This window comes from Gavia stellata, chromosome 10 (assembly GCF_030936135.1).
Source record: "Gavia stellata isolate bGavSte3 chromosome 10, bGavSte3.hap2, whole genome shotgun sequence".
NCBI classification, from domain to species: Eukaryota; Metazoa; Chordata; class Aves; order Gaviiformes; family Gaviidae; genus Gavia; species Gavia stellata.
In genome coordinates this window covers 12,373,253-12,388,827 of record NC_082603.1, presented here as the reverse complement: position 1 = coordinate 12,388,827, position 15,575 = coordinate 12,373,253, and the positions used below count along the sequence as shown (strand labels likewise).

Sequence of the window (15,575 nt, the reverse complement as noted above, 5' to 3'; positions counted from 1 at the left end):
ATTACAAATAATTTGTATTTGGAACAATACATACAAATTTTTTTGCAACTGTTCATCTTTCTGTGATTGCAACTAATATATCTTTAAAATTATTCACGTAATTGAAATTTTTTATTAAGTATTAATGAAGGCATCTATTGTGAAATAACCTAGGTGGTTTTAATCACCTAATATGTTAGTATAAGTGATTTCACAGATACTGTTCTGAAAGCGTTCATTTTACTTAGCATACCAACATGCCGCCTACCTCTGAGTCTTCAACAGGAATTTTCTTGATTCTCAAGTTTTTCTTTTAACGAGTGGGTTTGTGGGGTTGGGTTGCTTGGCATTTGTTATTCTGGGGTTTATTTGGGGTTTTTTGGTTGGTTGGTTTTGCTTCATGAAGCCCAGAGCTTCATACTAGTAAATAGTATACAAACTACATCTATGAAAACACTACATCTAATTGTCCGTTTCTGTGATCTTAAAACAAGTCAGCGTGACCCATAAAAAAGCATTTGCCTCAATCTGGAGCAAACCTGAAATTAATCCTGACTAAAGTTTTTTAATCATCTCAGTGAGCGCTGTTGACATTTTGCATATCAGCAGTGTTAATAGACAATATCTAATGCCTGAGTAACAATGCCTGCAACGTGTACACGGCCACAGTAGGAGGTGTGGATCTGGCTCAGTTTGGTTGTGTTGCTTTTCCTCCCTGTTTTGGTAAATTGTCTGTATCTTCTAACTACTTTTTTGAACGGAATCCATGTGTTTTTTCTTGGAATATTGACTCCTCTTTGGCTTTTTGTAGTGGTGGGTTTTTTTTTTGTTGTTGTTGAACAGACATGCAAATAATATATTCTGTTGTAATTACACTTCTTGTTTTCAATCATGAAGATGAGCGGAGCTGATGAAAATAGTACTACAGCATTGTCAAGGTTGGTGTGTAATTTTGAGATGTCAATGTCTGTATGCCAAGAAGAATGGAGAAAAAATACACCAACAGTTTATAATTGCTTAAAATACATTAGAGTTACTGTTAGAGCATGGAAATATCAGAATTGTTTATATGAAAAGAAGAAAGCTGTGGTCTGAATTTGATTCCAAAAGAAACTGTTTGCTTTAGACCTCTGAAAATCCAGTTGATAGCCACTTGGTTAAACCTGTAGGCTCTGGTGACAGTGTTTGACAATTACGACTGCAAAGAAAAAATATTTAAATAAAATCTTCGAGGAAGAAAGTTGTAAACAATACTTATTTTTACATTCTTAAATTTTTTTTCAAATCAAATGAGAAATAAAACCAATTTTTTATTAAGTAATGCAGGGCAGTTTTAAATAGTGTTTCCTAAAGAAAGACTTGTTCGACAGTGAATAAACGCAGATCATTTTCTAAGAAGCAACATGTAATTCTTGGGCCATCTACAATCAACTTATTGAAGAGTGAGATTCCCATGAGATTATTTTGGGCAAGTGATCAGAAGCAGTGACTGAGATACCCAGTACAACTGTGTTCTGTGAAGAAAGGAAACTTTTCAGAATCCATGGTGTCTATTTTTATAAGCTGAAAATAGTGTTAAAAACCCTATTGCCTTTGGTAACCTTTATACATAAGATACTGAAGACTGTTTTTGTAAGATATCTTTGAGTAATTGTTTTACTTTATGTGTATGTAGAAACCTTGAACTTGAACTTTGCTTTCTGTGTTGGCTGAAAAAGTAAACACTGTGGAGTATGAGAAAAGGGTCTGTCCTTTCTGAAAAATGGGAGATTAAGATTTCGGTAGTACCTGTCAGTTCTTCATTAGCTACAAAGCAAAACAAGTCAGTTGATGTGAAGAGGACATTATGTTTATGCTCATGAGTCACCTCTCAAAATCGTAAAGGAAGAAAATTTTTCAAATTTAAATTAAAATTAAATAGCTTCAGAATACTTGATTAAGCCTCAAGCTACTTTTAATTGGGTGCACCTAAACTGCTGCTTTTTTTTTAAGGAGTTAAATGTCACTCTTAATCTTTATTTCAGTCTTTACTATTTAATTGACACATTAGGTCTAGAACACATCTACTGATCAATAACTCTCCTGGAAGAGCTTTTTACTGGTTGCTTTACAGGGAGAATTACAGTTCAAGATTATGGAGATCTCTATTGGTGTTCATCTGCATTTTAAAAATTATCTTATCAGCTGGGGCTCAAATTTGATGTCCTGGATTAGATCTCAGATATGGCTAGCTGTTCAGCTTCCCTCCTCCCAGTCCTCAAGACATGGTGACTGTTGCAGTTAAGCACAGATGTCATCTTTCCAGCTTCAAGGAAAGAAAGACTGAGAAGAGCATTTAGGGAGAATTGTGTTACCAACAACCTTAACATCTAGGACAGCTGTAAGAGAACAGCAGCAAAGAGGAGATGATTAACCTTGGCGGGGGGGGGGGAAGTCAGCAGTGACTTCTTGCCATCCTTCTGAGACAAGGGCAGTAAATAGTGCAGAACACCAGTACTTTTTTTGGAGAATGAGCAATTTTAGCTAGCAGAGAAAATAAATGAGTGCTGAAGAGTACCTTGATCTGTTTGGATTTTGAGGGCTTTTCTGGGGAGCTATAGGATAGTATTAGAAAAGGCTTAATGAAGTGAAAGAGGGTTTTAGTGTAAATGGAGGAGAGGACAAATTAGTATTGATAGTAGGAGTAGATGACATGAGGTTTCTGAGGTAAATATGGATTTTAACAAACCAGTTCTATTTAGGATATACAGGATTGGTGAAATTTATCCCTCCAATCCCAAAGATTTATGCAGCAGGAAAAGTTTGATTAATAAATCCTAATCTGAATTATGACTCTTACAACTTACCTCCTTATCTGAACCAGAATTTCCATCTAGATATGTTGTTCTGCATTGCTTTTTCCTCTGTAGATCACTATAACAGAATTCAGAAATGAAGACAACTTCAGTTATGGAAAAGCAACTGTCTTGAGAAATGTTTGTTTCAGTGGCTGCTTTTGGAGTTTTCTAGCAGTTTACACAGGCAAATAAAGCACAAGACTATCCTGCTGAAACCCCAGAAGAAATAAGGTAAAACAGGTTGACGTAAGCCACACTTATAACAAAATTTTTTAGAAACAAAAATCAGAACTGCGACCTACTTTAAATTGTAATGGGATATGGCGAGGCTCTAAAAGATAAGCCTCCCTTTTATTATGTGCTATCAGATAAGTTGTAAATGTTGTGAAAGTGTAGAATGCATGATGGTATACAGGCCACAATATAGGTTAAGACTTTTTTTTTTAATTATACATTATAAGATTGGGGGGGTGAGACAACCCTGCATAACACTGACACAAGCCTTGATTATGAAATATATGTATTATCTGAGTTGGAGTCACATGATGCTAACATGTTTTACAAGCATCATGGATTTGGAATGCATGTACTATGTGCTCTTACCCATTCCAACAGAGCTTCCAGAACAGGTCACTGAAATTACATGAAACAATAGTATAAATGTTAGGTGTCAGGTTATAAGCTGGAAAACATTAATAGTTTGTAGAATGTAGTCCATGCTACACAACTGTGCAATCCCATCAGATAGCAGTATTTTTATAATGGATTAAATTTATGCCCTGGGAAAGGAATGCCAAGGACATTACTACTCCTTTAAACAACTTTTCACTTAAAATATGCGCTTAGGAGTGGTTCATAGAAGTTCTTGATTTGTTTCTTTATTCAAAAACAGTAATTCTATAAAACAAACTAGAAAACAAAGCTATTAAAAATCCTCATTTATTTATTTTTGTATTCTAACCACTACTAACCTCCCAACTGAAAATTAACTTCTCCGTATTTACCAGGTTATGGGTGATCCAGTTAAGAGGCACCTGTGTAGATAAGTATGCCCAGTCTCAAAATACTCCTGTGAAATTCCCGTCACAGATATTGCAAGATAGCACCCATAAAGTTTATGCTGGAGTCAACTCTAGAAAAGAAAAGTTCTATTCCATGCCACCTTTACTTGCATAACTTCGGATTACATTTTAACAATCTAGCATGCATGGACAAAAATACACCATTCAAAGAAATTTAAGTCTTACCTGAATATATTTTTTTAGGACAAAATGTAAGCTTCAGCCCCTTATCAGTAACTGGAGATACTACCACTGTGTAGACATCCCCACAAGGTATCTCAGTGATATCACAGTGACTTAGACCTGAACTAGGGGTACAGGTGAAATTGCCTTTTGAGCCATGTACATCAGTATTGTAGTTTATTGTTTCTTCAGAAGCTCGCCAGTATACCCTGATACTATTATTGCCGAGTCTATATAGCTTCACCCCAGAAGGGCAGCAAGAACCTATTAAAATAAGAAACATTAATAAGCAAGATTTGTGAACCCACAATACATAATAAATTTCTATAGCGCATTTTAACCCAGATGATATGATTACTATCACACTAGATACCAGCATTTCAATGAGAAATTATTATTTCACAGAAAGCCAAAATAATAGGGAAGAAAATGTTCTATCAGACTCATATTATGGAGCTGGAATTCAGCCATTGTTTTACACGTTGGAATATTCTTGCTTTCTCCTGGCTATGGAGGCACTAGGGCTACCCTAGAGTGCCCAGAATCCTTTTGTGGTCTCTAAAGTTTAATTATGCCATAGCATAATTTAAATTAAAAAATTGTTTCTGGAGCAATGTTATAAAAAGTTCTTTATATGGTCACCTGATAGCAGTTACAAGAACAGGGTTTAAATTATATGTGAAAGTAATCCAAAGTGCATTTATTTAAGAGAGAGAGCGCTGCAAGTGTATTAACTATGTATTGAATTTCAGCTGCACTATCTGTATGAGAGGAAGACTATGCAAAGTAAGTTGTTATTGAGCCTTTTTCTTCCCAATTGCATTTACATTTTACATACTGGAAGAATATCCTTGATATGTGCAACTCGATGTCAAACCCGTTTCACTGATTGCTTTCAGAGATACTGTATAGTTGGTGCTGCATGTGATGCATCCCAGGAGACAGTAGCTTTGAAGAGTGTGGCACTTTGCCTGTCCTTTTGGAGACTCCAATGTTGTTACGTATGTCTGTGCACCCATTGCAACAGACCAGCTGATATTTGTCACAGACTGTGTCACTTGAGTTAGTATCAGGTCATTAGGGCAACAAGGAGCTTAAGAAGAACAAAAAATAGAGAAGTCAGTTCTGTTTTGTACTTGGAAAATGGAAGGTATTTTGAGGAGTTACAACTAGAATAGTACACGATCAAGAGCAAAGGAATGAAGACTTGCATACTTTTCAGGCAAACATTAGCATGCTGAAAAATACTTGACTATTTTGGCAAGCTTCTAATAAACAATATCAATATAGAATCAATTTGTCTATAAGAGTGAATTACAACCTTGGTACTTCACCAAGGTACTAAAAATTACTGAAATTTGTCTTGTCATTAGAATATCAGGGTACATCTGTAGTTTAATTAAGCAGGGTCCATCTCTACCCCTCCAGCCATATAGCTCAGTTCAGATCTGTCTCTGTAAAATGACTGCAGCCAAACTGCCTATTAAAAATAGATCCTGGTGTACTTTAATCTCTGAACGGTGCCTGGGGATTGTCTGGGTAAGTGGTACAGGACAAAACTCTGCTAGCAAATTCATAGCGGGAATGGTGGGTAGGATGTGCTTTAATCTGTTCTTCACACTGTTTATTTGTTGACCTGGACATCACCTCATTGCCTCTCCTGGTAATATTAAAAGTCAAAATGCTGACAAGGAACTTATGCATTACATTCGTGGATTATGTTACTATAATTTAGTTAGCTGTGCCAGATGATAATTGGTTGCACTAAGGCTTCTCTGTATGAGGCAAGTGCCATGTGATCCTTCCTTCCACACAAAGATACATACCTGTTAAAGCAGAGACATCTGGCATCCAGCGATAGATAATATAATGTGCACACATTGTAGTTAAAAAAAAAGCCAAAAACATATAGACATAGAACTATTTTAATAATATGCTGCTAAATATTTTCCACTATATACAATTCCCACATACCTGTCTCTAAAGGGACACTGTAGCTTGGTAAGCTCTGTCCTGCTGGTGATCTTGCTATAGCACTAACAGCGAATGCAGATCCACAGGGAAGATTAATTAGTGTACAAGAATTTCCAGAGCTGGTGCAATGCCAAAGTCCAGCCTCTCCTCTGGCAGTGACAATATATGTAGCTTCTTCGTTGTTAGATTGCCAGTGCACACTGATTACAGAAAGAGCCTCCTTTGATATATTTTTAATTTCAGGACTGCAGGGAGCTGAAATATTTCATATTAACAGTATTTAAACTGATTGTTTATGCACACTATGTAAGTTACACATGAAAATTAACTTCCCATTAGAACTGACGAACTACTTTGGAAAAGTATATGATCCTTAAATGGTTACTCCTGATGAGAATTTAGAACTTATGACAGAACTGACAACATGAGGATTTTGCATACAAAACCAGAGATGAATTGTAAATCTTATTTTCAAAAACTTGGAGCATTCAGAAGCTTTCAGTCCAAATCTGGTTTTAGGTCCCTGCTTACAGTATATTTTTAAAGACTTCCAGTATTTTATTTTTTAAAATTTTTATCAGTGACAGTAACTTAGCACTCCTGTAATGCTGTTCATCCGTGAATCACAGCAGCGTCTAACTAATTATTTCTTCTGCTAAAGGAGAATAAGAATGATCACAATACCTGTTTCCACGTACTTGGATGCACAGGACGTGTTGCTGCCCCTGACCTCACTGAAAGAATAAACCGTGATACTGTACTGGGTGTTGCACTGCAGGGCCGACAAGGTGCAGGCCGTGGCGGTGTCGTTGCAGAGCACCGCGCCGCTCCGGTCAACGGCCCTTGTCTCGTACATTTCAGCACCTCGGACAGGAGCCCAGGTGACCTGCACGGTGTCGCTCGACACCAACACAGCCCTGAAGTCGCGGGGGCAGCAAGGTGCTGGGAAGAAACGAGGCAGAGAGGGGAACTTGAACGTCAGCTGGAAACCGGAACGAAACCGAAGAGCCTTGTTTCGTTTGTCTATGAGCTTCACGTCTTAGACCCCCAAAGGTGACCGATACTGTGCAAACGGTCTCATTAATCCCAGACTTACTTCTTGAATTAGTTCAGTACCCCTCCTTCCAAATCAATAGAGGGCATTCTAATGTATAGGTAAGACATAGGAATTATGTATAGTCTTGATTTAAAATTTCAAAGCATCTAGAGGTTGCATAACTCTAACAATGTTCTTCACAATTTCCCATTGAACTAATTTTTTCATTTTCCAAATATGAAAACCCTCTACAAGGACATTTAAGACTCTGGTACACCCTTCCTAAGGCAATAGAAAAAAAAAAAAACCAGGACTAGAATTCAAATTATGAATTTGAATTAATTCAAATTATGGCATTCAGTTATGCCACGACTGTGCGTTATTCCTATGAGCGTGAATCCTTAAAACTATTTTCAGATTCGTAAGCATGTTGTTGCACTTGACTACACAAGTTAAATTCAACTGCAATGTGAAGTGGTTCTTTTTCTCTGTCAATCTTTTGTGATTTGCCCACAAATTGAATAAAAATAGAAGTTTAAGTCATTATCTTCCAATAAAAGTGTCCAATCAGCTCTACCATAAACACAGTTAAAGGATCCAAAATGAATTTGCAAGAATACATTGCTACTTACCAGTAGTGTAATTGAATACATCACCTAAAGGACTCTGCCCTGCCTTGTTATATGCAAAGACACTAATGAAGTAAGTGAAGCCACAGTCCGACTGGAAATGGCATTGAGTATGTGATGTGTTGCAGTGCACTTCTAAGCCATCATCACTCTTCACAAAAACCACATAATAATGACCAAAATTGACGCTAGACCATGATATCAACAAGCGGCCAGGTTCATCCTCTTCAATTGATATATTTACCGGTGCACAAGGAACTGAAAGAAAACATTTTAAAAAAGAAAGAAAAAAATAATTGTAATCAGAATATTTTTATTGAAGTTATACTTTTGGGGAATAAAGGAAAGTCAGCCATATACAGATTTATTCTACTCGGCTTGAACAGTTGTTCTGTCTTGTTCAAGAAAACAGCAACTTAGCTGCCTTTACAGAGGATGCTACTTACATTTAGATGAAGTGAGTATGATTTTTACAGAATAAAATAGATGCTACCTTCATGTTTTACAGAAAAGAGATCTGCTTAAGGAGCCCTTGTGAATAAAAACAGTGACATCAGGCACTATTTCAAAAGGAACTGGCACAGTCTATGCTCACAAATAGTAGTTTTGGATGACAATCGGAATACTAGCTTGAATAGCAATTGGCATTCAAAAGCCTTTATGTGGAAGCCCTTTATATATTGGTATGAATCTCACTAGCTGTGTCGGAATAGAGCTGTCCTTTGCTTGGGTTTCCTTTTGGGTGGCATCCCAAAAATTAACCTGCGAACTCCATGGCTTTTGCTTAAGTAACATTTACTTTCTTTCTAGTTCAAAAAGTTTAGCTTGCTGCTATTAGAATGAATATACATGATCTAGCTGAAGCAATGTTGGCTGAGAAGATTACAGCCCATAGCTTAAAAGTTGTCTCTTGCTTAAGGCTCTCTCATCCTGTTAGATCCACCTCTGAGTTGCTCACATGGATGATCTTTAACTCATCAATGAGAAGTCAAAATGAGGCAGGGTACATCAAATAATTAAGTAAATAATGTTGTGTCTTTAAGGTGGCACATAATAACAAAAATGTTTTATGTTTTGCTTACATGGGCCGTTCATCTAACAGGTCAGGAAGCAATAACCTCTGACATAGCAGCGGCGCTAAGTAGCTGAAACAGCAACCTTTTGTCCTGACAAAGCTGCTACCTCCAAATGCTTTGTGACGGTATCTTAATTTAGTCTAGTGGTGCTACTTTAGCTGAATGTGGTTTTGTTGACCTCCTTTCTAACTAACAACTAGATTTAGCCTAGAACAGTTGTCAGCCTAGGGCCAGTCCTTAATGCTACTTCGTCACAGACTTCTCCCTATCTATTTGTGACAGACCTGACACAGTAGGACAGATCTGTTATTCCTTACATTAGTTTTACACTCAGAAAATTGATATTAGAACATGTATTTCAGGTAAGAGAAGAATGCAGGCTTACAGGTTCAGCCAGCAATATATAGACCATTGCAAGTTTTTCTCACAGAAATATAAAGAAAGTTTAGGCTATTATCCCCAAAATAGAAAAGTATATGGCACAGTTCATGCACGAAGTTCAGAAGCAGAAATAACTATTTGAGAACCACTCGTGAATTGTAATGGACTAATTTACATTTGAAATTAAAGAAATGTATGTTAAAATGCCATAAGCTATATAAGAATCAATGACACATACTAGTTTTTAAGCTTACTGCATCAGTAGGTTTACTGGATCCAGCATCATTGTATGCTGTGACAGAAACATAATATTCAGAGCTGCACTGGAGTGATGGCACCATGCAGGAGGCAGAAGATGTGTTACACTTCAGTTTCAAGAGTCCACTGGAGGCTGTCACACTGTAAGTTAGAGCTCCTTCTGTTGGCATCCAAGAAACAATAGCTCTTAAAGCACCACTATTAAAAGCTACTTCAACATCCGTTGGTGCATTAGGACCTACGGAATATCAGTTTGGAACACATAAATACAACATAGCCTATGGCCTACAAACATGATCTTTTTCATAACCTGCAAACTAAATACAATTTTTGTGGTGCAGACCTTACCCTCGTTCATATTAAAGTGACAATTTTTTAAAGAAATAGTTCTAGTTGTACACCATCACAAAGCTTTCTGTTGAAACTCCTTACCTTGTTTGAGTATTTGCTTCTCAGTTAGAAAAATCCTCAAATCAGTCTAAGCTAGTGTAATCCTTACCCAGGCCTGTCCTAGGTACAGCTTTAGTGGTAGTTAATGGTATCTTTGCCTCAGTAATATTCATGAAACATAGCCATGCCATCTGAGCTTTCATGAACTTTGAGACGGGGTAAAAATTACATGATCTGAAAATCTACCCAATGTAGCTTTGAAAAACATAACACAATCACACTTACACATAAATACTTCCTGGTGTGTGTGTATATATATATATATATATTTTTTTTTTTTTTAATGCGTACTTGGTTTCAGAAAAGAAAATTTCTTACTTGTTCTTTGGTTATATGTGAAATCATCTCCAGGTATCCCATTGACATTCCAGGCATATGCCTTGATAGTATAGAGAGTTCCTGGATGTAGATTTGTAAATATCAAGGAGGTATTGGTGGTGTTCTCCTTCAGCATTCTGCCCAAACCATCTGATCTCATGAGGGACACAGAGAATCCAGCTGCCATATACACAGCTTTCCAGCTCACCGCTATGGAGTCACAACTCAGAGAACTAACAGACAGAACTGGGGCAGCCAGGACTGTTGAGAAAGAATGCCAATTAAGCTTTTGGTTTTTCAGTAACACTGTTTGAAAGGGCCAAATTTGAAATGAATACACAGAAACGACAATCACCAAACTCTGAGAGACAAATTCAGCGACAACAAAACCAGAAAAATAAATTAATGCAAGGCTGACAGCGTAAATATGGAAACTGATTTGGTGCATCCATTATGATATTACAGGTTTTGTAAAATGAATGTAAATCATACACAAAGTATGAAAGGTTGAGTGTCACCAGGAATCACCAGGAAGATACTGCATTTCCTGTCCTCTAAGTTTTACACTGTCGTATTATTTTATACTTTTAGTTGTTTCTTCATTTCTTCCATTCCGTCAAGTTATGTCTTTTGTTAAAATAAAATCCAATTTTATTAAAATAAAATAAATATATTAATACAAATTCTAGTAAAACTTCCTATTAAACATTTAACTTACAGTACTGTCATAAAGTAAACCATTAATTCAGGCTCTTGTCCTGGTCATTAAGTCAGATGGATGAATTCTAGTCCTCAAAAACTGAAAGAAGAATGTGATCAATACAATTTAAAATGCAAGATTATAATAATCCAGTACTGGTACATGCCTGGGCTATACTGTGTGTTTTCTGTTCAAATAAAAAAAAAAGAAAAGCTTGCATGAATGCTTCATATTACAATAACATTACAGAATTTGAAATAAGAATAAGAATTTGAAAGTCCACCTGTTTTTGCTTTTCTGAAAGGTGAAGGCTGGCTTTTTCCTCCTGAATTTATAGATCTGATAGTGATTCTGTACAAGGTGGCAGGTTTCAGTCCCGTCACTGTGCCTGGAGAATTTGTAACTACAGTTTCAATGAAGGAATCTCCATCTTGTGCAGTCAGCAGATAACTAGTAGCCCCAGGTACCGCTCTCCATTCCACTGTGATACTGTTGCTAAGTTTTGAATAAGCTTGGTCAATAACAGGTATGTCTGGAGCTAAAATGGAAATAATGATCAAGATACTGAAGTTGGGGAACTCAGCCCTGTAAAATGCTAAGTGCTCTGAACGTTTCACAAAGACAAATTGTAGGACAAATGGCCTACACTTTCTATGAACATTTAAAATTTAAGTTAAATGACATTTAAATGAACATTAATAAAATACACAGAGTCTAGAGATATTCTAGATTAACCTTCACCTTTCAATAAAAATATTCTAGTACCCTTGAAATCACTATTGAAAACGACCATTATTTAACCTAGGTTGCACTGAGAGGTCTCTTTTTTGTCTTGCTCTATAGCAAATTATCTATACTGGATGTCTATACAAAGCAATATACAAAGAAGAAGTGGATGCTTATACAAAGCAGTCTGAAATAGGAGGCTGAATAGTAGGCATTTCTATAGCAGAGCAACATACGATAATTTAGTTTGGAAGGGACCATGGGAAGTCATCTTATCCAAACGCCTGCTCAGAGCAGATATACTTAGGTATACAATAACATGACACATCAAATATTGCAATTAAATGCTTTTCTATTATGCTATGCTGCAGGCCATTCAGAAAGAGCTCTTGTGTACTGCAGTCACAAAAGTAACTACAGAGGCTGTATTTCTTAACCACAACTAATTTATGTTCAGTAATCAGGATTTTCAGACTAGAATCAGCGTATGTAAAGCAAGTCCATATATTGCAAAGCTGCAAAAAACTCACTAGAAGAGAAAAAAAGATAAAATGAATGTGTATCCCACCTAAAAGGAAGAAAAGGAATGAAAAAGTATTTGGGTCAGAAGTATGCGCCTTGAGGCAAACTTACTTATAGCAAGGCAGCTAATTTGGGATTTCAGAGACCCTAACAAGTATTATACATGGTTATACAACTCCTGAGCATTATGTCTACTTTCTTAGTCCCAAGCATTTTCTTATTCAGCTATAGTCAGACACCCTCTTTTGCCCCATTTATAAAAATGGTAACATATATTCTATATGACCATGCCTATGGAACATTGCAGGTGTGTCTTCTGCGATACTTGAGCAAGTTATTGCACTATGATTTTTTTTTTTCCTTTTAAAATATTGTCTTTAGTAACAATTTATAAAATATTCTGTGCAGGAAATCCTTATGCAAGTCTAAGTGAGTTGCTTCCCTAACAGCAGAGAGTATATGGCACATTATTTTTATCAGAAATAAATTACAGAGCATTAATCATTAACATCTGTTCTCCCATAACTAAGCTAGCAATATAATTTTTTTATACTTATCAGGATAAACTCTGCTACTTTTTTATTTTCAGTTTTTATTGTAATAGTTACTTTTATAAGAAACAAATTCTACTGGAAAAACAATGGCTATTTCTAAAAATTATCAGTTAAATTATTTTAAAAACAGAATTTCAACAGAATATTTTTTCAATTACATTTCAGTGATTAAATAAAAAAGCACTTTCGTTTATGTAGATTCTTCTTCAATATCCGTCAATTACTTACATGCTACAAGTCCTTTTGTGAATGAAACAAAACCACCATTTATCAGCATCAGTACTGAAAAATGTATATAGCTTCATATCTGCATTTGTAATGAAAGGGTAAGTGATTTGGAAAGCTGCAGTCTGAGCAAGCTGTGCGTGACAGGTTAGGGAAACATATATGTTAAAAAAAAGCAGAGGGGAAAAGCAGCTAAACATGCTAATACTGAACTCAGTAGGAAAATCAGCAAAAGGCTTCAGCAGGAATGGCAGCTATTGCTTACCAGTACAATGAAACATCAAGGATAAAATCCCAGTCAGAGTCAAAGGAAATTATACTTCACAAAGTTTCTCTTACTAACCTGTTGACTGCATAATCTGTGTTTCTGCAAGAATAATTCCATTCTTGTCAATGGCTTCTGCTTGTATAGCATAAATAGTATTGGGAATTAATGAAGTTAGAGTTCCTTTAAGCGTAACATCACTAAAATGAGCCAGTAATGAATGGCCTACAGTATTCAGAGCTGTAGCTGTGACTCTGTAAGAAGAGGCTCCTGAAAACTTGGGCCATCTGAGATAAATGCTTCGTGATGTCACATCGTATATAGACATAGAGAAACCTTAAAAAAATAAATCATTATCAACAAACCATTTCAGTCATTCCTGAATTTAGCCAAGTCTTGACAAGAAGATTGTTCAGTCCCTTATCAAGAATCTATGTGACCTAATTCTCAGATGATAGGCATTCCACTGACTTTGGAGTCCTATTTCCTGTGTCCACTTTTGTAATACATTAATTACCATAATAACTGCTGCTTGCTCTCATAATATCATGTTGTGATGACGGCTGTTTTTCTTAAAACCCTCATATGCTGTAGTCTGATTAGTCTAAAAAATACTGCGTATAATCCATATGTGAATATACAACCAGTGTCAACAGTATTCCACAAATGAATAGGATCAAATGCTTGTTTTGCAAATCATGAAAAGAATATGCTACAGAAAGTGTCCAGATACTGCAACATGTCTGCAATGATTAAGCATTTAAGACTCTTGACCATGCAGTATATGCAAGAACGTGCATATTCTGAGAGCATTTCTTGTAATGTTGCATTCCTCATATTTTAAACTAGTCAGTATTCACATTTAAGGCAAGAGGTGCTGTCGGCACAAAATACGAGATTGAAGAAAGTATAAAATGTTGTAAAACATTGGAAATATTTGCGCTTCGGAGATTATGCTTCTTCTGGTGTGTTTTTTGGGTTTTTTTTTGGGGGGGTGTGTTTTTTGTTTGCTTGTTTTTTTATTAAAAGATACAACAATTAATTGGGTGCAAATATGGGACAGTTTGAATCCTATTTGTAGCACAGTTATGTAGGTAATGAACAGCACAATTAGTCCAGCTGAGTGTTCTCCCTGGTTCACACTAGTGTCAAGGTGTAAGTGGTCTGTCAGAATCTTTGTGCGAGTGTCCAACAGAATTGGGACTCCTAAAAATTAGGTTTAAAATTTATAAAGATATCAACATAGATTTTTTTAAAGCTGAATCAAACTTGAAAACAATTTTTGTTTATAAAGCTGCTAGAACTTACGGAATGTTTTATTAGAAATCACACGTGTGTGGTCTCTTCAGACCCATTCAAAAATAAGCAGGCAAAACCAAAATACCATTTTGAAGATTTACCTGTGTTAGCTGAAAAGATCTGAAAGGGAAGATGTAAAAAAATTAGAAACACAAAGTGAAATATTTTATTTGGAAAACTAAAAATAATGTTAGTAACAACTTAAAAGACTACATTTTTTTAACACATTTTACTGATACGATGTTTTTGCTCAGATTCTTTAAGCACGGAAAGTTTATGCAACCAATGAGATTTGGTACAGGTATGGAGATTGTATTACTTCTTAATTTTCCTCTCTGAATCTGCCTATTGATCCAGTTTTCAGTTGTTGAAAGACTTTGAAAGACCTTGGGTCCTAATATATTATTTTATTTTTCAGTCACTTGTAAACACTGCAAAAGTGTAATAGTAACAAAATATGAATGTAGAAGTGGGTGTCAGATAGTCTCCACCCTAACTTTTAGTTTACTTTCACAAAGAGTACAATATCATTCCTGAAAATAGTTTTAAAGCAAATGAGTTGCACTCACCATTTCTAGGCAGTTGAAAAGCAGTCCAATAAATATTAATGATTTACTTTTTGCTCTGCACATCTTGTCAGAACTTTGTTCCAGCCTTCACATGGGACGAGCTCAGGCCGATCCCTGCTGTGACCATAACATTCTGCAGCAGTGCTGTCACGGAAGGTTTACTCCCTGGGACGAGAAGAGGTCGTGTTAGGTTGGGCCCTCCTCCCCACTGGACCACAGCCTGCCAGTGGTTACCAAAACTGTGGTGAAACGAGTCCGACATAGCATTGAGCTTTTAGGTAGGCGGGTGGTGGGTTTTCTCCCCTTCTCTTTCAGGATGCAGTTTCTGTATTACTTATACAAGATTCGTAGAATAATTAGGCCCAATGTAAATTTGAAATTTGCTGTTCAGCTTATTATCTATTGCCATTTTTGTCCACTTACAAGGACCTTTTTTTCTGTCAGGAATGATGCCCTCATCGTACTCCCCTTTGAATGGAACACCACCATACCGATGGGGTACCACTCTTCCTCATGCTTTGCGTTGTGGAAAG

At 36.3% G+C, this 15,575-nt stretch overlaps 1 protein-coding gene across 1 annotated transcript; it reads right to left on the bottom strand.

Annotated features, from left to right (window-relative positions):
- Positions 1 to 2,851: 2,851 nt before the first annotated feature.
- On the bottom strand, positions 2,852 to 15,105 carry FNDC7 (fibronectin type III domain containing 7). The gene is made up of 13 exons (XM_059822265.1): positions 15,043 to 15,105; positions 14,575 to 14,593; positions 13,253 to 13,510; positions 11,166 to 11,420; positions 10,183 to 10,443; positions 9,395 to 9,652; positions 7,703 to 7,957; positions 6,719 to 6,976; positions 6,035 to 6,289; positions 4,899 to 5,153; positions 4,064 to 4,324; positions 3,420 to 3,449; positions 2,852 to 2,892 (listed from the first exon to the last, which is right to left on the bottom strand). Exons 1-13 carry the CDS (start codon positions 15,103 to 15,105, stop codon positions 2,852 to 2,854), a joined length of 2,469 nt encoding a protein of 822 aa, XP_059678248.1.
- Positions 15,106 to 15,575: the final 470 nt, after the last annotated feature.

Excerpts from the sequence above, each read along its gene's own strand:
- FNDC7 (XM_059822265.1), bottom strand. The coding sequence starts at position 15,105 with ATGTGCAGAGCAAAAAGTAAATCATTAATATTTATTGGACTGCTTTTC. Across the intron at positions 5,154-6,034 it reads CAGTGTCCCTTTAGAGACAG|CTCCTTGTTGCCCTAATGAC; the intron begins GTATGTGGGAAT and ends GTTCTTCTTAAG. Across the intron at positions 4,325-4,898 it reads ATATCAAGGATATTCTTCCA|GTTCTTGCTGCCCTTCTGGG; the intron begins GTATGTAAAATG and ends TTATTTTAATAG.